This window comes from Centropristis striata, chromosome 23, assembly GCF_030273125.1.
Source record: "Centropristis striata isolate RG_2023a ecotype Rhode Island chromosome 23, C.striata_1.0, whole genome shotgun sequence".
Taxonomy (NCBI): domain Eukaryota; kingdom Metazoa; phylum Chordata; class Actinopteri; order Perciformes; family Serranidae; genus Centropristis; species Centropristis striata.
Window position 1 is genome coordinate 19763042 of NC_081539.1, and position 24985 is coordinate 19788026.

Below are 24985 nucleotides of genomic sequence, written 5' to 3' on the forward strand. Positions count from 1 at the left end.
TTAGTTGTTTTCTAGCTCCACCTGCTGATGAGAGAGTTGACTCACAGCCACTGTTGGACAGATTTCTGCACAAACAGGAAGCAGAGTAGCCAGCTGGACCCAGTGCTCTCCTTTAAATGATGTAATTACTATATGGATATTTTATGAGACTGTTCCAGGGCTGCTGCCTTTGTCCCTGCAGTAATAACCTGTCTGGAGCTGCTTTGTCTAAAAGTCGGTCTGAAGCTTCTGCTCAGACTGAAGTGAACAATGGCCCAAAATTAACAAGAAGCTGGTGTTCCACTTTGAATTTCCAAAGCTGTCAAACAAAACTGAAGTTTCTTTGAGAAAGATAATGATGCTTGACCTCTGACTTTTACTGTGGTGGAAGCTATGTCAGCAAAGGTATTTTGTATATTCATGACAGCCATTTGTTGCTCCAAAAATCACATTTGTGTGTATGGGCATGTGTTTCAATGTGTGCTTGCAGCGATCACGGTCAGCGTTCTCCCTCACCAGTGACGACTCCCCAGACAAGGCTCCAGAGGAGGAGGGTGCCGGGGCCGGAGGAGGCTTGCAGGACTACGCTTCTCTGAAGAGGGAGGGCAAGGCCACGTCTCTACCCAGCTGGAAGAGTGTGGACCGCCTGGACAACTCCAGTAAATATAACACTTACAGACTGTTTGATGTCAGTTTGCTAAGCAGTTTTAAGAGATCCTTCTGGTCCCACGTGCAGATACAATGTGTATCCTGTTTGTTATAGGATACACAGTTGCATCAATTAAACCTTTTCCTGCCAATATGTTAATGATGTAGTTCTTAATAGGGTAAAATCCTAGAAGACAGCACCGCCATGTCCTTTTAAAATTCATGCAACATGCTCACTAGGAATGTAAACTAGCCTTATTAAGTTTTACTTTAAATAAATGCTTCCCTGAAACACTCAATGCTGATGGCTTAAAAGGTGAAAATAAAAGTAAAGAACATGTTTTGTCAAAACTTGAATCAATTCTCTTTTCATCCTTTTGATGTAATATTTCTGTTCCCATTAATTACTTCCTCAGCTTTTTTTTTTTTAAATGTGTGAAATAATGACAACAAATGGCTTAAATTAGCCTATATTTCTATATTAGGAAGATATCGTGGGACGTGTCTATGTCCCTATAATTAGTAGGGACATCATACTTTAGTCGTAAAAGTTCTGTTTTTGTGTTGAAGGTTTGCTAGCCTTGTTCAACCTGTAGACCAGTATAAACAAGTCCACCCATAAAGATTATTAATGTGCCTGAGACTGGCCAATGTGTTTTTCTAACAGTTGAACATGTCACTATTCTTACACACTGTAATCAATCTTTTTTTCAAAAGTTATGAGATGCAAATGTTGCTGCATAACAGTGGTGACCCACTTGCTTCTGTTGTTCCTACTGTACTCACTGACGCTTAAACAAAATTGGGGTCACTCAGCCTATCCAACAGGTCCAGGTGGAAAAAGGAGTTTATTATTCTAAACTTCCTGCTGTCTGTTCATATTCTTGCAGGTGCATCGTCAGTGCTCCAGAGCCCAGACGGTAACTGGATCGCCCTGCACAGCTCCCAGCTGTCCCGGCCCAGCCTGCTAACCAAGAGGAAGAGCCTGGTGTTCAGCGCGCTGGAGAAGGAGTCCGGCGTTGTGTCGGCTTACGACGAGATGGGATCCGACTCCGAGGAGAACGATGAGGGTGGCTGGGGAGCAGCGCTGCGACAGTTCCGGCGCAAACTGTCCGATGAGACTTACTACACGGACTCGCAGCACGACCCTGAGTGGACATACACCCAGCACCTTCCCATCACTTCACCCTCCTCTGGCCAGTACACCAACACAGAGACTCTCAACTCAGACTCAGAGGCCTCATCAGTGCTGTCCGCATGTCCCCGCAAACCGCCTCACAACCTGCTGAGGAAGAAAGGACCTCCAGACACACACCTGCACCCTCATCACCAGCCGCTCTACCACCAACACCTTCACCAGAACTTCTCTCCATATCCGCTCCACTCAGAGGCACTGGATGTCAACTTCAACCCCAAGGTCATTAGCCTTTACAGAAGACTTTGGTGAACAGAATCATCCAAATTTTTGATTTAAAGATCGTATTTTATATTATTAGATGGTATACATTTACACTGCAAATACAAAAACATTTAAAAAGCATGTAAAGTAAATATTTTCACTATCAAATAAATCAATATATGTATTTATTCCTCAGCCTTTTGTGTCTTGAACAGTTATTTCAATCATCTGAGAGGTTTTGTGGAACTGTTAACTAGGGGTTTTGCGATGTAACGGATATTGAAGATAACTGTGATATTAAAAAACAAAAGAAATGTATTGATATAATTTTAATAATACACAGCCAAAAATGTAATATTTTTTGTATGCTTTTTTAAAAAACATAAAACCTTATTCTGAAAGGTAGGAATGCTGTGAAAAACGTAAGAAAACAGATTTGGAAATCAACCTACATTCAATTGAATACAGTTCAAAGATAAGACACTTAATGACTAACTATAACTTTTGTTTTTGTAAATGTATACAATAATTCTGGGTTTTAGTAAGTGAAGTTGCCAGATAAATGTGTTTCAAGTCAAATTAACTGTGAATTTAAAATTAAATGTGTCTGTTCCCAGGTGATGGGAGACAGCAGCGAGGCTGAGGATCGGCAGATCGACCCAGTCAGAAGATCACGGCGACGCAGAAAAAGTAAGAGAGAGTCGTCGACAGAGCAGAGCAAACCTGCAGGCCAGAGCCACACACAGTCCATCTACCCTTTAGTACAGGTAAGATATCTCACCTGCAGGTAAACTGCTCTAGTAGCTACTGTGTCAGTAGTTATAGTATGCATCTTTATACGTCTGAGTATGTATTTCTGTCCCTTTGTCTCCCCTCTGAAGGAGAACAGTGGTTTTCTGCTCAACGCCCTCCTGAAGAGGGGTTTAAGTGAGGAGCAGTCACTCCCTGACACTATGCCAATGGCCACAGCTGCACCAGACGCCTTCAGATTAGATGCCATGACACCCGAGCCAGAAGACTTGGACACAGTGGCCCCGAATTCAGCAGCCCCCAGCCCCCCGCCGGCCCACTCTCTGGCTCCAGGGTCCCAGCACTCGCCCAGCAGCTCAGGGCCCGGAGACCCTCTGGAAGAGGAGCTGCGCTCCCGACTCAGCCAGCTGGTCAGCCGCGCCAACAGCAAAGACAGCAGCTCGTCTGAGGAGGAGAGCGCAAAGCGGCCCGCGGATAAACAGACGGATAAAGAAAGTGACAGACAGAGGGAGAAGACGAGGCCGAGGGGAAGTGACAGATTAAGAGAAAGGACCAGCAGCAAGGAAAGAGAGAAAGCAAGTGAAACAGTGGAACAAGTGAATGGACAAGAGGTGAAAAGAAGTGAGAGACTAAAAAAGAGTTCTTCAGTGAGAGAGGAGGGGAGAGTTAAGGACAGGAGGGTAGAGATGGGAGTGGAATGTTTGGAGGTGGACGAGCAGGAGCAGAAGAGAGGAGAAATGAGAGAGCCCAACAGACAAAGTAAGAGACAACATAAAAGAGATGTGGAGAAAGAAGCAGGACATAAAGGAATGAGGAGGAGTGGATCCAGTGCAAGTTCACCTGCTATTACACCTTCTTCCCAGGAGGGGGTGCTGCCAGACAACCAGGTAGGCTCATTGGAGAAAGTATTATCCAGCACTCATCTTCTGATTTTGCTGCTGTCTATTTGTCTGTCTGCATTTTAATTTATTTTTTCTTATTTCTCACATTACCCTCGTTAACTTGTCATCCACCTACCGTTCCTCTCTTATCCCTTTATTATGTGACAATCACTGCTGTCCTTCTTTGTCCCTCATCATGTGTTTTCCCTCTTTCTCTGTGCTTCCTTTGGGGGTTTTTGGCGGGTCTGTGTGTTTCTGTGTGTGTGTCTGTGTCTGTGTCTGTGTCTGTGTGTGTGTGTGTGTGTGTGTGTGTGTGTGTGTGTGTGTGTGTGTGTGTCAGGAGGGCCAGAATGATTTGGAGCAACAGAAGAGGCTTCAGTTGCTCTCCTCTCTTTTACAGCAGGTGAGACATCAAAAGCAAAAGGTTTCTGTTATGAAGCTCTAATGAAATCGCCATGCCTACATACAGCACACACACACACACACATGAAATGGTGATTAGATTGAATGTCACTCTTGCCGGTTGTGTATTTTTCCTTATTTCTGCAAATAATGAAGCCTCAGCCCTTTGCAGTGTAGCAGAAAGTGTTGCAGCTTTCTAAATATAAAGTGGGCCCTCAAAATAAACCATCTGGTTAATTGCAGTTGTTTTTCAAGAATCATGATAGGAGACATCCGTCACAGTAGAGCTACACATGTGATTTTTTCATTAATAACAGCCTCTAAAGGTCAGAATGCAACACGGCCGCCCACAGGCCCAGTCTTGTTTGCGTAAGACAATTTTTATTTTATTTATTCATTATTTTCACTGGAAAAACAATCACTGTTCACTTCTTATCTGCAGGTTTAACCATAGATTAATCAGACACAGGCAGGTTGAGGTAAAGTGGGGGAATTGTAAATTACAAACACAAATATCTCCTGAAATGCATCACGCAGTAGCATACTAGATTAAGCGCCAAAAACAAAAAAAAATGTGTAGTACACAGTGAAAAGAAGCATTCATATAACCAAAAATTGGAAATTACATCCTTTTAAATATATAAAAAAAAGGTTAAAAAAATGTTTAGCTTCATCTTAAGCTACTCATGTGCAATAAGTAATAAAATGCATGTGTCTTGTACCTCATTGTTTGCTTTCATTCAAGTGGGAAAACAATAAAAAAAATCTATGCAGGAACACATAAAACAATGTAAAATGAAGTTTTGATTTAAGGATTGATCCAATTTGACACAACAGAGTTATTGACATTTCTATTTCACAATTCTGTGTTACCTGAAGTAAGATGAATGAAGCTCTATCTGTATGTACAGTAGTGTTCAATATAATAGCAGTCCAATGTGACTAACCAGATTAAACCAGGTTTTTAGTATATTTTTTATTGCTACATGGCAAACAAGGTAGCAGTAGATGCAGTAGATTCTCAGAAAACCAACAAGACCCAGCATTCATGATATGCACGCTCTTAAGGCTGTGCAATTGGGCAATTAGTTGAAAGGGGTGTGTTCAAAAAAATAGCAGTGTGGCATTTAATCAGTGAGATCATCAATTTTGTGAAAAAACAGGTGTGAATCAGGTGGCCTCTATTTAAGGAAGAAGCCAACACTTGTTGAACATGCATTTCTCTTTGAAAGCCTGAGGAAAATGGGTCGTTCAAGACATCGTTCAGAAGAACAGCGTACTTTGATTAAAAAGTTGATTGGAGAGGGGGAAACTTATAAAGAGGTGCAAACAATTATAGGCTGTTCAGCTAAAATGATCTCCAATTCTTTAAAAATGGAGAGCAAAACCAGAGACACGTGGCAGAAAACGGAAGACAACCATCAAAACAGATGGAAGAATAAGCAGAATGGCAAAGGCTCAACCAATGATCATCTCCAGGATGATCAAAGACAGTCTGGAGTTACCTGTAAGTGCTGTGACAGTTAGAAGACGTCTGTGTGAAGCTAATCTATTTATAAGAATCCCCTCCAAAGTCCCTCTGTTTAAATAAAGGCATGTGCAGAAGAGGTTACAATTTGCCAATGAACACATCAACTGGCCTAAAGAGAAACGGAGGAACATTTTGTGGACTGATGAGAGTAAAATTGTTCTTTTTGGGTCCAAGGGCCGCAGACAGTTTGTGAGATGAGCCCCAAACTCTGAATTCATGCCACAGTACACAGTGAAGACAGTGAAGCATGGTGGTGCAGCATCATGATATGGGCATGTTTCTCCTACTATGGTGTTGGGCCTATTTATCTCATACCAGGGATCATGGATCAGTTTGCATATGTCAAAATACTTGAAGAGGTCATGTTGCCTTATGCTGAAGAGGACATGGCCTTGAAATGGGTGTTTCAACAAGACAATGACCCCAAACACACTAGTAAACGAGCAAAATCTTGGTTCCAAAACCAACAACATTGATGTTATGGAGTGGCCAGCCCAATCCCCGGACCTTAATCCAATTGAGAACTTGTGGGGTGACATCAAAAATGCTGTTTCTGAAGCAAAACCAAGAAATGTCAATGACTTGTGGAATGTTATTAGAGAATCTTGGAGTGGAATAACAGCTGAAAGGTGCCACAAGTTGGTTGACTCCATGCCACACAGATGTGAAGCAGTTATAAAAAACTGTGGTCATACAACTAAATATTAGTTTAGTGATTCACAGGATTGCTAAGTCCTAGAAACAAAAAAGTTTGTACTATATAGTTTTGTGTTTGTAAAGTCAACGGCAGACACTGCTATATTTTTGAACACACCCCTTTCAACTAATTGCCCAATAACACAGCCTTCAGAGCGTGCATATCATGAATGCTGGGTCTTGTTGGTTTTCTGAGAACTACTGCACCTACTGGTACCTTGTTTGCCATGTAGCAATAAAAAATATACTAAAAACCTGGATTAATCTGGTTAGTCACATTGGATTATGGCTATTATATTGAACACTACTGTATTAGTGCTTATAACTATAATTACAGTACTATATGCAGATTATAATGATTATGAGGATGTTTATTTTGCATTATAGGCATATACAGTACACAACAGGAATTGGGAAACAGCTGTGGTGTAGATATCTGAAAAATCTGAAATTTACCACTTCATAAACTGGATGCAAAAGCTACGGTCTCTTTGGTTAAAAGCTGTTCTCCATTGTTGATATTTCCACCTAGTAAATCCACTCCATTCATGAACATATGGACGAGTCAAAACCCACACAAAAGTAGGTCGTTAGACGTATAAAATGTACACACACACTTGGGCAGGCAATGCACTCACCTCCTGTACTAGTGTTATGTCTGAAGTGCGTGGGTCGATGTTGGTCATTAGTCGGACTCATTATAAGAGCTCCTGTGACTAATGCTCGTCTTTTACAATGTGTATGACACGTGTGCTATTTGTGCTGATTTTCAGAGCTCCCTTTGAAACCAACCAAGACAGCTATGTTTGATGTGAATAAGGGAAAACATGACGATGACTGTGATATTTGTGGCTTTATTTTCATTAAATTCACACAAAGTATTTTTCTAAGCCTGCGCCTTGGCCGTGTGTGACTGTTTTTAAATCTGAATCTAAATTAAAGAATCACTAGTCATTAATGATTCTCTGGGGTCGAAGTGATGAATTATTACATTTAAATAAACTATACAAGAAGACCTGAAGAAGCTCTATAGTTGGTCTCTGATCAACCTGACATGAATTGGACTCATTAAATATCCCCCAATCAGTCATCCTAAAAAAAGACTGGCAGGCCTCAGCTTCTTTCTGTGTCGAGTCTTCGTGTTCCTCCCTGGGTCAGCAGGTTTCCTCCGAGTGCTTTGGTGACCCAAGACATGAAGCTCAGAGTAATTGGACACTCTAAATTTCCACTAATCAATCATATACAAAACAGTGAATGGTCACTGGACAGAACAAACGTCTGAGCTTTGTTTGGTCTGTATATGGTTTGACATGCGTGGCTTCTAATTAGTGGTACTTAGATCAATAGTTGCATCTTAAATCACTAGCCAGTGTTCAGGCGTTCGATGTTGACCTGGATGGCCTGCGTGCATGCCTCAGTTTCAGCAGGATGTTTGGAGCGATAGTGTACTGGGACCTGGCTGGATCCTGGAGTGCAGGACAGCACCATGCATTCAGATTTATGAAGGGTCTGATGGGACTGTACCCTGTATGATTATGTGTCAAATTAAATTGATTGATTGCACTGAAAAGACATTTTAAATACACTCAGTTCAAATATTCCAAATGGACCCACGAAAAGCACTGAACATGTCAAGTCTGTTGTCTTTAAGATGTGCGACAGCTGCTTTCTCAGCTCTTTAATCAAAAAACACTTTTGAAATCTTTTTTTGCCTTGTTTGGTATATATTTTTTTATTCACCAACAATGTGTGGTGAGTGAATAAATCATCGTTTTTCTATCATATGTGCAATATCATTGTACTGATTTTGTACATTAAGAACAAGCAAGGTGCCCGCACTTTTTTAATCAACACAGCATGGATGTATTATAAATAAAACATTAAATAAACATAAAACATACATAAAACATTTGTCAATGAAGAAGTAGAAGTAGTGACACACTATATTTTACTGCCTTTTAGTTGATAGTATGAAATACATACACAAGCGCTCAAAAGTTTGGGGTCATCCACAAAATGTCTGTGTTGTTTTCCATGAAGACAAATTGTTTTATTCATGAAATTAGTTATAAAAAGGAATTAAAAATATAGTAAAGACATTGACAATGGTAGAAAGAATAATTTTAACCTGTACAAATCTCCTACTTTACCTCTAGATATAAATAATAATAATTAGCCTGGGTTTTCAGCTGTGCTAACATAATGCACAGGTGTTTTAATTCAACACTATAAACGTGGATTAACTCAATGTTCCACTGGAACACATGAGTGATGGTTGCTGACAATATAATAGATATTTCATATTCATTATTCAATGAAGAAAATCAGTCGTTTCCAGCTTTAATAGCCATATTATCTAGACTGTATGTCTGTTATTTTAATTTTTTTGAAATTTGCTTTTCTTTAAAAAATGAGGACATTTCGATGTGACCCCAAACTTTTGAACAGTAGTATAGCTATTAGCTATGATAGTTCAATAGTATTTTGATTAACACCAGTGTTATACAAAAGTTCCTTTACTAGGTGATAACATAATATTAAAGAGTTTATATATAATATACAATTAATATCTTAATAATATAGAGTTTGGTTGTAATAAAAAGAAAAGTAATGACAATACAGATGTGCACTCGTTGTATGTCTTCCATTAATCCTTGTTAATGTGAGGGTTATGTAGTTTTTAATGTTTCTAAACTTGCTCCTGCTGTTAACTATTATAATTGTTTTAATTCATTACAAAACTCTGCATAAGTTCCAGTGAATTATATTTTCCTTACCTATAATATATATTTTATCTTGATATGGATAAAAACTATGTTCTATATAGGTCAACTTAATCTTTCAACATTAATATCACTGAGACATGTATGTGCTTCAGACTGTTTGAATGCTGATTGCCTCTTCCTTTGGAGAGGACGTCAACGTCAGACTCTCACCAAACAACCATTTCTCCATCGACCAGCCTGAGTCAATATCTCAGACTATCCATCTTTGCCTCTTAAGTCTTTTTAAGATCAATGAATGGTGATTTTTTTTTTTTTTTTCAAGATAAGAGGTTTGGTTTGCTGCCTCTCATCTTTCCCCCAATAGTGTATCATGTCTCTTGTCCCTTCCTAAAAGTCTTCCTTTAGAATATCACACTATCTGAGAGTGGGATCAATATGCCTCCCACTAATCCCACTGATCAAAGCTTCAGCCAGTGATTCATTCAATATTGAATCAAATCGGTCTCTCTTCACTGCCGTTTCCTTTTCTACCTTGGTGTTTTTGTCTATTCAGAAAAAAAACAGCAGTTTTCTTTACCAGGCATCATCACCATTGAATTATTACACCTCAGTGATGGCCTGAATTTGGAAACCAGCTTGGATTTGGATGAACAAACTGACACACAGGCAGGAAAGACAGTGACTAAACCTGTTTTATATTTGTCTGTATACATTATCTTGATGGTTGTGGGAGAACACTGCTAACTGATTTGTCCATCCATTCCAAATAATGAACTAAGCATTAATTTACACATTTTAGACTTTTTTGAAAATCATTTGTCATTTACACTTTTTTGGAATTGTTTATAATGGACATAACATTGAGAATATAGGCTCTAAATTGATGAGATAGCTTCTTGAATTCCTGGTTCCTTCCCATAATTGCTAGTGGTTTTCAGCCCACTGTTTGAGATACAATCTGCACAGTAGAAGAGATGTTGTGGCACAATTTTCTCAACTTCTGCATCACGTCGTTTTGTTCCCAACATTTGTCAACGTGTGTTTGTGTGTGCACCTGTGTGTGTTCTCTTCAAATGAAGCAGAAGTACTCGGCAGCCTCTCTCTGCAGCATCACCACCGAAGTGCTGAAGGTTTTGAACGCCACAGAGGAGCTGATCGGTGAGGCAGGAGGTGAGACCTACACCCCGTCTGAATCCATGAGTGCTTCTCCCATCTCCAACAGCTCCGAGACCCGCAGGCTGGACCAGAGGCTGACCAAGATGGAGGAGAATGTAAGCAGATGCTGATCCCTGTATTTCCACCCAGTGAGAAAAGGTTGTGGCTATTAAAACTTATTCTTTCTTCTTCTCTGTACAGGTGTACCTTGCTGCTGGTGCTGTGTACGGGCTTGAGGGGGCGCTGGGAGACCTGGAGCAGTGTGCCCGCAATATTAAAAGTGGCACCTCAGACACAGAGCTGGCCTTCCTGGAGGACCAGGTGGCCACCGCGGCTGCACAGGTTCAACAGTCTGAACTACAGGTACTGTTCAAAAGATACTTCCTTTTGTCCACAGCTGTTCCGTTTTGTTTGTGCCAAACTCCCAATCCCAGACATTCCTCCAAAATCAATTATACTATTGGATTTCTTATGTTGTATTGGACTTTAATGAAGTCTGTGTTTGTATTTTGAGATTTCTAACATTGAGGCCAGGATATCAGCTCTGAAAACAGCTGGCTTGAATGTGACATCCTGCAATCATTTCTCCAAGTTCAAGCCAAAGGCTAAGGTAACGCACTGCCCCTCGAGCACCCTAACAGCTCTCCCACGCAGCCACATGTCTGGTTTTGCATGATAACATTTTAACACAAAGTAGTGGTATGTTAAATAGCTTTTGCCTGAGGACAGACCAGCAGTCAAATGTACACTATCTGTTCTACTAAGGTTTTTTCCACAGACTTAAAAAATGTTGTATATAAGTTACCTACTGAACCTTTAAGTAACTAAACCTGATACTAAAAGAGAGAAAATAGAACATATAGCATCAAGTCAAGTGTCTAATTCGAATACTCTGATTACAGCCTCAAACCCTGGAATCATCACGCCATCAAAGGAGGAAGCTCCCAGCCCCTCCACTGAAAGGTACCCAACAAGTTTTTATTATGATCCAAACTATCAGTGAACACAAAGAAAACTATGATTATGCATAAATGTCAACAACTAATGCAAACAGTAACCAATAATACAAATAAATTAAACTCATTCAATATCTGGTTTACAAGCCCTGTGTGTAGACCAATTTTAGCTACCAAACAGATCAAGATAAGATTTCTCCCTGAACTGCCAAATTTGAAAAATGAATTATACAGGAACCTGCAAAAGTAGTTATGGAGTAATTAAAAACAAATCGTGCACACAAAACGTATTTTACTGATTATACAAACATATTAATAATAACATATTAATCCCTCAAATGTTCAAACTGTTTGCTCCTGTCATTCACACATCATAGCAACACTATTATAATACTGGTAATACTGGAATAATCCTTACTGTACTTTTGCATCCCCCTGTATACAGTATACCATCTGTATGTAGAGGGTAAGGCCAGGTAGGAGAAATAAATTATGAGAGGAGGTAAAAAAAAATGTCATTATGTACTTTGAGAAAAAAGTCGAAATGATGAGAAAAAAGTTGAAATACAATGTTGGGGGGGGTAAAAGCTTTTGAATCTGGTTAAGTAGACTGCAAACTACAATCTGATTTTTCTCAATACCTCTAATATATGTCTAAAAAATTCACATAAATTACATAAAAGCAGATTGTCCCAAAATAATAGCTGTAACCTTCTACCAAGAATGGCTAATTTATGTGTCGGGGGACTATAATATTGTGGTTATTGCTCATTTTATGAGCAACATTGATGAAAATCAGGTTGTAGCTTGCGGTCTACCTAACTGTTCAGATAGATGTGCCATTTCTTTGAAACAATGTTCCACTGATGACTTATTGACACAAGTACAACCAAACTGTGAATAACTTTCCAACTTATATTTCGACTTTATTTTCAACATTTCGGCTTTTTATGAACTTCAGTAATGAACTACAGTAATGGAAATCATTTTCAGTCATGGCCACATAACAAAATTATTTCACTAGTTTATTCATTTCAATCCTGGTACTGATTTGTTCTGGAACAGCAAGGAAAAACTCCATATTTCAATCTTCAAAAGTTGGCCAAATGACCTAAATGGCTGAATATATTTACAGGTGCATCTCAATAAATTAGAATATCATAGAAAAGTTTATTTATGTCAGTAAAAAAAGTGGAGTAACACATTATATAGATCATTACACACAAAATTAAACATTTTGTGTCTTCATTTATTTAATTTCTTCTAATTATAATGATTATGGCTCATTTAATGAAGACCTGAAATTCAGTGTCTCAAAACAATTTTAATATTACAAAAGACCAATTTTAAAAAGTATGTTTACTCTGGAAATGTTGGCCTCTGAAGAGTATGTCCATCGATATAACTCAATACTTGGTCTGTTTGACTTGAACTACTGGAAATGGACTTTTCCATCATATTCTATTGTATTGAGATGCACCTCTACTGATCGCCAACCTTCTGTACATCCCTCTGCTAATCAGTCATCAACAGGTTAACCTGTGCTGACTTATACAGTGTACTTCATCTGTGCGATCTCCTAATCAGAAACTCAGCCTTACATTTGCATCTGTGAGTGAAACAAAGACAGCTCAGGGTGGCGAATGAGACGGAGACGAGGGAACACTTTCATTCACCTTTAGTCAATATCACACATTTTGTGCTTTGTCCTAAAATAAGAGATTGGCAGCTGAATGGATGTAAAAGTGAATACATCTGCCAGAAAGGGACGAAGTAACTGAAAAGCTCCATTAGATGTAAAGCAGCCAAATGGAAACACGCACTGTACAGGAGGATGGGGCTGTTTTATCAACCAACAAGAAGTCGGTTCCTTTTCATGTCGGTGAATGGCCTTTTTCTGTTGGGGCTGTCTTTATTTTCATTTCTGTCTCTTTTCTTTCTTTAGCGTCATCCACACAATAGCTCTGATTCAGGGTGGCTTTTTCAGCACTGCTCCAAAGACAGACAGCAGGCAGGACAATGGGGCAAAATCAGTGACCAAGACATGTAATCATATCATTGATTCCAGCGTAGCATGTCCTGTTTGTGTCATATAGTAGGCTCAAAATTTATGGCTGAGAAGTCCTTCCTGATACAAGTCATCTCTGTCTGAATCTTATGTTATTAACAGGGGTGGAAGAAGTATTCAGATCCCTTACTTAAGTAAAAGTACTAATAAAACACTGTGAAATTACTCCACTACAAGTAAAAGTCCTGCATCTAAAACTTACTGAAGTAAAAGTATCAGCATTAAAATGTACTTAAAGTATTAAAAGTAAAAGTACTCGTTATGCAGAATGGATCCACTCTGATTGTTTTATATATTCTAAATATATGATAAGATTATTTGTATAGATGCATTTATTTAAGCAGTGTTTAATTTCGTAAAGACAGGCCATTTAATTACTTAATATAATGTTATAAGATTTAATAGAAAAAATGTTTATTCACTTTAAATGTGACCAAAAGTCACCGCCCTCCCCCAAAAGTCACCGCCCTCCCCCACCCCCTCTAAATCGACATACCTGTGAATCTCTAAATGACCCTATCTGTGAGTCTGACTGATATGTGCCGGGTCCAGACTCTGATATCAATATCAAGATTGCTCTGTTCCAGCAGCAGTCAGGGCCCCATGGAGTTCAGTCAGCTTTCTCAATCCCTGTGATAATAAGTAACAGAAAAGGGATCAAACTGGTGAGAAATAAAAAGAGTTCAATTAAATCTGCCAATCTACTGAGTATAGCATGTCATCCTCCAAACTCACCAGAGTCTCCTGTTAAGGATTTACATTTAGCTCTTTTAAATATCAGATCTCTGCTTGGCAAATCTTTCTTAATCAATGATTTTATTCACAAGCACAACCTTGATTTTATGTTTTTAACTGAAACTTGGTTAAGTCAGGATAATAGTGCAGCAGTTCTTATTGAGTCAACCCCCCCAAATTTTAGTTTCTTCAGTGAAGCAAGAGTACATAAGAGAGGAGGTGGAGTTGCCACCCTGTTCAAGGACAGCTTCCAATGCAAAAACATGTCTTATGGTCAGTTTGACTCCTTTGAATATGTTGCCATTCAGTCAAAATCACCCTATAGAGCAATCTATTTGACCATCTACAGACCCCCCAAATATGATGCAAGGTTTTTTGATGACTTTGCCAAACTACTGTCTGTTGTGTGCATAGATTTTGACTGTGTTGTTTTAGTAGGTGATTTTAACATTCATGTTGATAATCCTGAAGATGGGTGTGCTAAAGAACTTTTAAATATTCTGGATAACTTTGGGCTTTCTCAGCATGTCACAGATCCAACACATAACAGAGGACACATATTAGATCTAATTATTACCAAAGGTCTTAATATCTCTGAGGTTGTGGTCAATGATGTTGCTCTTTCTGATCACTACTGTGTTTTGTTTAAAATGACCACCCTTGCCAATCCAACAAAAGGTGAAGCAGAGGTAATCAGGAAGCGCTATATAAATGAAAACACTTGTGCATTATTCACCCAGGATTTTACACCATCACCAACCCTGCCCTCAGCTCTAGTTGATGACCTTGTTAACAGTTTTAGTTCCAATGTTTTGACTGTTATCGACTCTATCGCCCCAATTAAGACCAAAGTTCTGTCGGGGAGGAAAAAGTCACCCTGGAGAAACGCCAAACTAGTTAAAGTGCAGAAAAAAGTATGTAGACAAGCTGAACGCAGGTGGCGAAAGAACAAACTCCAAGTATATTACGATATTTATAAAGAGGGTCTTCGCAACTATAATCAAGAACTGAAGAATGCAAGGCAGTCATATTTTTCAGAGATTATCAATAGAAACAGTAATAATGCCCGCACACTTTTTTCTGTAGTAGACAGACTGACAAATCCCACAGCATCAGTCCCTCCTGAGCTGCTGTCTAACAAGTCATGCAATGACTTTGCAGCCTTCTTCACAAACAAAATATTACAGATAAGACAAGCAGTGTGCAGCTCCAGCTCAGGAATGATAACACTGGTGCCTTCCCATCCTCTAGTCAAGCTAGGACATTTTAGCCTCCTAGATTACACAACACTCACGGAAACGGTTTCAAAATTAAAGCCCACAACCTGCTGCCTTGATATTCTGCCTTCAAACTTTTTTAAAACTGTTTTCAACTGCATAGCTCCGGATGTACTGCAGATAATAAATTCTTCTCTCCAAGCAGGACAGTTTCCACAGACTTTGAAAACTGCAGTAATAAAACCTCTCCTAAAAAAATCTAATCTGGATTCCACAACAATTAGTAACTATAGGCCAATATCAAATCTGCCATTTCTGGGGAAAATCATTGAAAAGGTTGTTTTTGAGCAAATTCATGCTTTTATGATGCAAAATAATCTTTTTAACACATTTCAGTCTGGATTTCGGCGACACCACAGCACTGAGACTGTACTTATCAAAGTCTTAAATGATATTAATCTGAACACTGATGCAGGCAAATCCTCTGTCCTGGTTTTACTGGATCTCAGTGCTGCATTTGACACAGTTGATCATAACATACTAGTCAGCAGACTGGAACAGTGGGTGGGGCTCACTGGCACTGTGCTACAATGGTTCAAATCTTACTTACAAGATAGGGACTTTTTTGTGTCAATTGGAAACCATGAGTCTGAGCGAACTAAGATCACATGTGGGGTTCCTCAAGGGTCCATTCTCGGACCGCTTCTATTCAACATCTATATGCTACCGCTAGCTCAGATTATGGAACATCACAACATCTCCTACCATACTTATGCCGATGACACACAACTCTACATTTCAGTGTCCTCACACGACTACAGTCCCCTACTCTCATTGAGTAACTGTATTCATCAAATCAATGAGTGGATGTGCCAGAACTTTCTCCAGCTAAATGCAGAGAAGACAGAGGTGATCATTTTCGGCCCTAAAAATGAAAGATCTAAGATCAGCGCTCACCTTGGCTCTATGTCATTGACAGCTACAAATCAAGCCAGAAATCTTGGTGTAATTATTGACTCAGACCTGAACTTTAACAGCCATCTAAAGCTTATCACTAAGTCTGCCTATTACCACCTGAAAAACATAGCTAGAATTAAGGGTCTTCTGTCCAAACAAGACATGGAAAAACGTATCCATGCATTTATTTTTAGTAGGTTGGATTACTGCAATGGCATCTTCACAGGTCTTAACAAAAAATCAATCAGGCAGCTGCAGCTGATCCAGAACGCTGCCGCCAGAGTCCTCACAAACACCAGGAAACTGGACCATATTACACCGGTCCTTAAATCACTACACTGGCTTCCTGTGAGTCAGAGGATAGATTTTAAAATCTTACTGCTGGTCTACAAAGCTCTGAATGGTCTCGGACCAAATTACATGCTTGATCTGCTCCCTCTCTACGAAGCATCCAGACCCCTTAGGTCATCTGGAACTGGCTTGTTGCGTGTCCCAAAAACAAGAACTAAGCGGGGTGAGGCAGCTTTCAGTTATTATGCTCCTCACCTGTGGAACAAACTACCTGTAGATCTGAGGTCTGCCCAAACGGTCAGCTCCTTTAAATCAGGACTAAAAACACTATTGTTTACTGAAGCGTACTCTTAACTTTAACACTTATCTGCTCTACTCTACTGCCCTTACTTTTTAACTACACAATGTTTGACTTGTGCTTTTTATTATTTTATCTCTTTTTTTTATCCTGCTGTATCTTCCCTGTTTTAATTGACTGTTTTTACTGTTTTCAATTGTGTCTTGCTGTTTTTAATGTGTATGTAAAGCACTTTGAATTACCTTGTGTTGAATTGTGCTATACAAATAAACTTGCCTTGCCTTGCCTTGCCTTAAATCATGATTTAATTATAACCAAAATGAGAGCTGTGTCTGCATACGTCAAACACGTTCCCGGTGGGTGTTGGCCTCCGCCAGGGTTGCCCCTTGTCTCTGATTCTGTTCGTGGTCCTCATGGACAGGATCTCAAGGCACAGCCGGGGGAGGAAGGGATCCACTTTGGTGACCTTAGAATTGCATCTCTGCTTTTTGCGGATTATGTGGTTCTTTTGGCTTCATCAGACCGGGACCTCGAACCTCATTGGGGCGGTTTGCAGCTGAGTGCGAAGCGGTTGGGATGAGAGTCAGCTCCTCCAAGTCTGAGGCCATGGTTCTCTGCCGGAAAACGGTGGATTGCCCCCTCTGGGTGGGGAGAGAGGTACTGCCTCAAGCGAAGGAGTTCAAGTATCTCGGGGTCTTGTTCACGAGTGAGGGTAGAATGGAACGTGAGATGGACAGGCGGTTTGATGTGGCCTCAGCAGTGATGCGGGCGTTGTACCGGACCGTCGTGGTGAAGAAGGAGCTGAGCCGGAAGGCAAAGCTCTCGATTTACGGGTCCATCTATGCTCCGACCCTCAACTATGGTCATGAGCTTTGGGTAGCGACCGAAAGAACAAGATCGCAGATACAAGCGGCCGATATGAGCTTCCTCCATAGGGTGTCTGGGCTCAGCCTTAGAGATAGGGTGAGAAGCTCAGACATCCGGAGGGAGCTCGGAGTAGAGCCGCTGCTCCTTCACTTCGAAAGGAGTCAGCTGAGGTGGTTTGGGCATCTGGTAAGGATGCCTCCCGGGCGCCTCCTGTTAGAGGTGTTCCGGGCACACCCAAGTAGTAGGAGGCCCCGGGGAAGACCCAGAACACGGTGGAGAGATTATATCTCTCACCTGGCCTGGGAACGCCTCGGGGTCCCCAAGGAGGAGCTGGACGTTGTGGATGGGGCGCCTGGAATGCCCTGCTTAGCCTGCTGCCCCCGCGACCTGGCCCCAGATAAGCGGATGAGAATGGATGGATGGACTTTAAATTTATCATGTATTTCATGTTAAATCTAGACCTGAAAAGTAATTTAAGCCCTCAGCTAAATGTAGTGGAGTGAAAAGTATAATATTTGCCTAAAAATGTAGTGGAGTAGAAGTGAAAAGTTACATAAATGGAAATACTCAAGTAAAGTACAACTTTATCAAAATTGTACTTAAGTACAGCACTTGAGTAAATGTACTTGGTTACTTTCCACCACTGGTTGTTAATATTTATCTTTTCTGCACAACAACAGCTTTTTGGTGGAGTTTTTTATATTTTTTAAATGCTGCTTTACTTAATGTTGTTGTTGCTTTTTTTGCATTTCAGAAAAGTTGGAGCCAGAGCAGCAGGTGAAAGTGTTTCGGCCGTAGTGACAGTCAGCAGCACAACGAGTCCCTCAGGGCCACTTCTGAGCCCCAGGGACGGGGGGGCCCATCTCATCCAGTGCCTTGACCCAGTGTCCGCCTCAAGCTCCAGGCCAAGCAGGGGCCAACACCTGCCCTGTGTGACCCACCAAGCACTCAGCCCTCAGCCAGGCACGGTACCCCGCCAGTCAGATGCCTCACAGGAGAGATGACTGGCTCTTTCCTCTTTTCCACTTTCTCCTCCATCCTCTCCTCCTCAGCACGCACATAACATCAAGCAAGGATGACTCGACAGTCTGTGTCTCTGCCTTAAAAATCTGCAAACACTCCTCACGACCCAACTGAAAAGAATAACTGTACAGACGAAAAATAACTCTCATTTCCTTTTTCTATCTATTTGCAAGAGTATTGTGATTTACTGTACAATGAAGACGTGGAAAAATCATGTGAAACTTTCTGTGATCCAGTGTCCCGAAAAGAGGCCAAGCCGTGTTTTATACTGCATCTTCTTTCTCACCAAATGAAATGTCATGAGGAATCCTATCACAATGTAAAGCCCCTTCAGAGCTTTTTTGGATGATCGTCCGTTTACACACACAGCTATCAGATGGTAATCCTCATTTGGGGAATGATTGTAACACCTTTTGACATTTTAAACATTTTAAAAATACATGCACTTACCAGAAAATAAGTGTTTAAATATGCAGAGTATCAGGGCCAAAACATCTTTGTAATTCCTTCTTGTTGCTTAAATTGCTAGATTGCAACAATGGAACACAAAGCACACTTTAGAAATTTGACAGCCTAAAAAAAATATTAAAATGAATCGTTTGGGGAAATATTTGCTTTTTTACGGGAGGACAAGAGGGGAAGATGAATACCACTCTAATGTCTGCATAATGCACCTGTGATATCTTAGGAAATATTAGGAAATTTTATTTCAAATTATAAAATGGTCGAAATTTGAAACATGTGGCTAATGGTGTGAAGTGGAACAAATTGATAAGGTTTATTCATCAGAACTACTTGGTATATGGCATGGATGTATTATTAGAACTGGATACTGGACCTAAAGATGCTGCCTATTCAGTCCAATAACAATTGCTTGCGTGGCGCATAGATCAAAAAGTTTCTAGTTTCTGGGTTTATTCTGGGTTACACAGTTTCCTGAATATGCACAGTAATTTTTCTCACCTGCCAGCAAGTTTCAGCTCTGCCTTTAGACTTTACATTGTGAAGTTTTTAATCACTTTTCTCAGCTAGAAGAACATTTTAGATTTAAAACCTCCGTCGATCCAAAATGAATTATTTATTTATTAAGAGTCATTATTGATGTTTTATCATTTCTGCCCATGGGTAATCATAATTATGTAAATTATATACAAATTATAATGCAATACTTTTCCTGGGTAGGCTATAGATATGAGCAGTGGCTGAGAACAGCCAGTAGTCCTGCATTTAGTATGTAGCCTCTTAGCTTAGCTTAGCTTAGTTTAGCTTAGGATAAAGACTGGAAATGGGGAGAAGAGTTAGCTTGAGTCTGTTCAAAACAGGGAAAAGTATTACCCTAGCAGCACTTCTAAATCTCACAAATGTACTTTTTTGTTGCTGTTAAAACTGTACAAAAAGGCATATTTTGTTTTGAACCAAGATAGCTCTTTCCCACTGAATCAGTCTTTAAACTAATTTTAGCTAGCAGCGTTAGCTCCATATCTAGTGTACAGACACAAAAGTGGTATCAATTTTCTCATCTAACTCTTAGCAAAAAAGTGAAAAAGAGTACTCCCCATAATGAGTAACTAGTTCTTAAATACATGCTAACTGTTAAGATTTACTTGGGAAGTGCTGCCCAATTATTGGAACATAACTGCTCAGTACCATACACACACACACACACACACACTACAGCCTTACTGTGGAAGCTGTGGGCTTTTACATTGAAACAAGGTGTTATTATTAATGTCTGTTTCTCAGACACACTCAGCTCAGCAGAAGTTTCCATATAGGTTTGACATTCAGGTTTGATCTGACAGCCTTCCCTCATGCAGTATTCTTCAACCCAAAGTCATTTTCTTCCTCTTAGTCATTTTCTTCGTTTACTTTCAAAAGTTGTGGCCTTTTATTTAAACAAAAAAGTATTTTCATGTTTCCCCTTCATTGGGTTATGTCCGAACTTTTGTGTTGCATTCGGAAAATCTTTTAAAGATTTTTACATGATGAAGTCTGACGGGCTATATTACAAATGCCATGAAACCATGATTTTGTTACAAGCAATTTATTTTTGTACTTACTGAACGTTTTTATGCAATATCACTGAAATAAGTACTATTGCAAATTAAAGGCTTTATTCTCTCCTCAAAGGAGCCCTCCTCAGTCAATCCTATCAGACTCTCTCATGTGTGATGACTCAAAGTGCTTTCAGTGTATGCCTACATTTACCATTTGATATTCTGCCAGTAATGACGATGGTAAATGTTACAAAAACACGGGTGTCAACAGGCATTTTTGGAGCGGCTAGTACGATTCATACTATATTTGTACTCCTTAAACACTAGATTTGAGAATACTGCCTTTTATTTTTTGAGTTATTTTTCTTTACTCTGTGACCACTTAGAATATCAGTTCGCCATGCACACGGTTGTCAAAGTTTTTGCTGTGTCTACAGCTTCAGAGCAGAAGTGTATTTTCTGATGGACTGAACTAAAAGGTGTGAGGATCTTCTGAGTGAATGCTCTGCCCCTTCTATTAGTGACCTTTTCATCCCAGCCTTTCACTTCTCGGGTTTTGCACATTGATCCTGTACTTTTGTCAATCTTGTTCTCCAGAGGTGTCGATGTATAAAAGCATGTTTCTGGTTTTATCAAAATTGATGTAAAATTACCCATGAGAAGCACAGCCACAAGGGTCCAATCATCAGTGTCCTGTATTTTTCTAATGTAAAAAAATATATTATCTCATCACAGAATTTATTAATATATGTATATGTGTGAAAAGATGGATATGATATAGAATAATATGTGTACTGCCCAATCATAGTCGACCAATCTTTCCGTGTTGTGTGCAAGAGACTGTGTTTAATTGTCATGACTTGTAGGGCTGGATTCACACAGGAAGTCTAATTTACTGTAACTGTGTCCCAGATACTCCGAAATGATGAGATTCACACAGAGCTAAAAACAGATCTCACTTTTGTTCCTGTTTCAATCCAGTGTGAATGACTACGATGAGGTTCACTGTGCTCAGCTCCACAGGCGGGCCATTCACTTTTATGTGCAATTGTTTGTTGCGGTCCATATGACATGTTGGGGAAAATATTAACAACAGCAAAAAATACAGATTCTCTATGTGCCACAGTACTCTGAGACAAAAATGTATTATGAAATGAATAAAAATTTGCAAACTTAAAGCTTTCTGTTTGAAAAGAAAATGTTTGTTGTGCACCTGTAATTGCAGAAAGTATACAGGTAAACTGACAAACGGATATAATCACAACATCCTGGTTTATTAATCAATATAGAATGCATTTTTATGTACAGGTATGAAGGATCCTTTCAACCAAGGCCTCATAAAAGATGTCAGAGAGAAATACAGTTAAGAGCTATAACAGTATATAACCTCAATCAAGATAAAAAATGAAGACACTTGTAGATGAGGGGAGGAGGACACTCTGTCACGGTAACCACACCCCGTCTTCCTCATCCAGCACCTTCCCGAGGTTCTCCTTGTTTCTGAGGCTGTTGAGCAGCAGCCCTAACAGGACGGGCTGCACCCCCCCGCTGCCCAGAGCCTCCACGCTGCTGTGCCTCTTCCCAAAGCGCCCGATGGGTCTCACTCCACGCCCCACGTACCAGAAGGGGTCTATCTCTGGACCTGGACACCACACAAGTACATCAGTGACAAGTAAAGCAAAACATGCAGACAATTTTAACAGCTCTGGTCAATGGGTCAATGTTGGTGAGCACTAAAAGTCTCTTTCAATGGTTGAATACCATGACACAGTTATGATTATGATCGAAACTTTACTGCCAGAAAACAGTATGATTTTATTGTTCTTTAACTTCAATTAGTATATTTTGTAGTCCTAAAGAAAAAGAATTATAATTTTCATAGGAGGGTTAAAAGATTGTCCCACATGCCCCCCAAAAATTACTTCATATAGACTCATCTGCACACACTGTTGTCTATGTAAACATTTTCATGTTCAGAACAAGTTTATTTGATGCATTCAGGAAGTATACAGAAAAAATGTATTTGAAGTCATTGTGATGTACAAAGTATAATATAAAAATGTATACATTTATTGTGTATTATAGAAGCATTATGAAGTATATGGAAAGTAGTATAAAACGTATTGATCATCAAACCATGTGCAGTCAAAAGTAAATAATTCTAAAATATTTAGACATTTAATCAAATCCCTATATAATATCAATGAATGCAGCAATAACCGTGCTGTTTTTGTACAGTTAAATGTGACAAAATAGTCAGGTACCTGGTAAACTAGTCTGCCACAAATTAGAGGATGAGGATAGTATCCTTATTTTGAGCTAAATAAGTTTTGAGCATATCTCTAATTAAAAACAAACGGTTTTAATATTTGCATGCAGTAAATGTGACTCAGAGAGGTTTTTCAAACTTAAGCATACTGACAACATATTTCATTTTTGAGGTGAAAAATAATATTAAACAGTAATATAGAAAGAAGATATGTTTTCAAGTACCATGCAATAAATCCCGAGTGGAACACAAAGTAGAAGAAGGTAATTGAACTCACCACTAAGAGCCAAAAACCGACCAGAAGCAAAGTGATGTAAGCTTAAAACACCTTTGTTCTGTATGTCTGTCTTCTTAACTTCTATTCTTTTAAATCCCACCTAACTTCTTCGATAAATTCTGCATGTTCTATAAAAAGAATAAACCCAAGTCTTACTTCTGTTGTCGACATTGTGAACGATGTGGAAGTCGTGCTCCACCGTGGTGCTGTGAGCGCTGCTGAAGCTGCAGGAGAGGAGGAGGAGGAGCGCCAGAGCTGCAGGCAGCCAGCGGCTCGTCAGGACGCAGTGCCGGACATCAGCCGCTCTCCCAGGCAGCATGCTGTGGAGTCCTCGCTCAAGGCACTGGAGGGGACGGAGGGGACGCTGGTCAGTTCAGTACCACTCAGAGGACTAGTGAAAGAGAACCCAAGGACAGCTGAAACTCATATAATTACACATCAACATATCTTAATGGTAGGTACGACCATTAATTATCATTATGTCGATGAGATGAAATACATTTAATAGGATTAAGTTATTTAAACCGTATTAGGCTACTAAACACGGATGGCTCTTATAGAAATATTATGATTGAATTAACCAGGATATAAAAACACACTGTTGTGACCATTGTAAACTTTACCTCTCATTATTGCATCTTTTTTTTTTTTTTTTTTTTTTTTACAACTCAAGGACATTATTGGCTTGAAAGTTTAAAACCACTTTAAGTACACATTGATTCAATATGAAGACAAAACAATAATGGCAAAAAAAAAATTGTAAAATTACAAATGACAAAAACATTTTCCTTCCCATTAGTGATGTAGAACAGTAGTAATTGTTAAAAAAAAAAAAACAGTATCTCATCTAAAATAAAGATGAACAGAGAAGACAAGCAGAAGGATATTTAAGTATCTTACAATAACTCCTTATGGGAACATAAAGTTGAAGGTCATTGAACTCACCACTAAGAGCCAAAAACAGACCATAAACATACTGTATTTACAAAAGAAAAGACGAGAAAAGAAAAGAAAAGAAAAGAGAAAAAAAGAAGAATATTTTTTCAAGTATGTTACGATAGATACTTGAATAAAACATGAAAAGCAAAGAGAAGAAATATATCCTTACCCTGAACTTTGGTAACAGGCTGAGGTCAGTTGGCGGAGGTCTGAAGTCGTCGTTGTTGAGCAGGTGTGCTCCAGCTTATATATCCTGCTGCTCATCTGGTTGTTGGATGATGAATCAAGAACGTCAGTCACACACAGTGATCCCAGACTGCAGGATGCATCACCCCCTCATACCTCCCCTCCCCTCTCCTCCCCTCCTCCCACTCTTTAAACCCCCCCTCCCCACCTCTTTGACAAAGCAGGTTTGGTTTTGGAGTTTTCCTCATGTCTGTCACGCAGCAGAGCAGTCCATCAGGAAGTCAATGACACGTCGACGACTTTAAATTAGTGGACACGGGGAGACCCACCACCTCAAGTAGGTCTGTCAGACAGTGACTGGGAACTGTGGTGGGCGTTTTCATTCATCAGGTTGATTAAGGGGGACAAGACAGTCTGTCTTCTCACCGGAAACAAAGCTTTTGGAACTTTTTAATAACATCCAACTCCAAAGATTGTAAACAGCTCACTGCTTCTAAAGTCTGTTTAATATAAATAAACCAGTCTCATAATGAAATACCAGATTGCAGCTTTAGTGTTGCAGCTGGAAAAAGAATATTGTAAATCAGTGAATCCGAGTGTGAAACTGATTCAGGAGTTTAGGAGTGAGAGCTTTAAATATACTGTATGAATTCATACTATGGTATATTAAGCACTCGCCACCTGTGCATGTGCTGACAGGTGGAAGTGATAAATGACAAGTGAGAGGCCGAGGTGAGA

The 24985-nt window shown here is 39.7% G+C and overlaps 2 protein-coding genes across 2 annotated transcripts in view; one reads left to right on the forward strand and one right to left on the reverse strand.

The window, feature by feature from the left end:
• myripb (myosin VIIA and Rab interacting protein b) overlaps nucleotides 1-21614 on the forward strand; it is a 137561-nt gene extending 115947 nt beyond the window's left edge. Inside the window, exons 8-17 of the mRNA XM_059326786.1 lie at nucleotides 470-638; nucleotides 1518-2044; nucleotides 2644-2793; nucleotides 2908-3663; nucleotides 3998-4060; nucleotides 10095-10283; nucleotides 10369-10530; nucleotides 10682-10777; nucleotides 11070-11130; nucleotides 18311-21614. Coding sequence (XP_059182769.1) covers nucleotides 470-638; nucleotides 1518-2044; nucleotides 2644-2793; nucleotides 2908-3663; nucleotides 3998-4060; nucleotides 10095-10283; nucleotides 10369-10530; nucleotides 10682-10777; nucleotides 11070-11130; nucleotides 18311-18354 — 2217 coding nt within the window. The 3' untranslated portion in view covers nucleotides 18355-21614. The remainder of the gene's footprint in view (nucleotides 1-469; nucleotides 639-1517; nucleotides 2045-2643; nucleotides 2794-2907; nucleotides 3664-3997; nucleotides 4061-10094; nucleotides 10284-10368; nucleotides 10531-10681; nucleotides 10778-11069; nucleotides 11131-18310) is intronic.
• Nucleotides 21615-21892: 278 nt separating this feature from the next.
• On the reverse strand, nucleotides 21893-23441 carry prlh2 (prolactin releasing hormone 2). Its single transcript, XM_059326785.1, has 2 exons — nucleotides 23279-23441; nucleotides 21893-22218 (listed from the first exon to the last, which is right to left on the reverse strand). The coding sequence occupies exons 1-2, from the start codon at nucleotides 23439-23441 to the stop codon at nucleotides 22019-22021; spliced, it is 363 nt and encodes a 120-aa protein (XP_059182768.1). The 3' UTR covers nucleotides 21893-22018.
• Between the last annotated feature and the right edge of the window lie 1544 nt (nucleotides 23442-24985).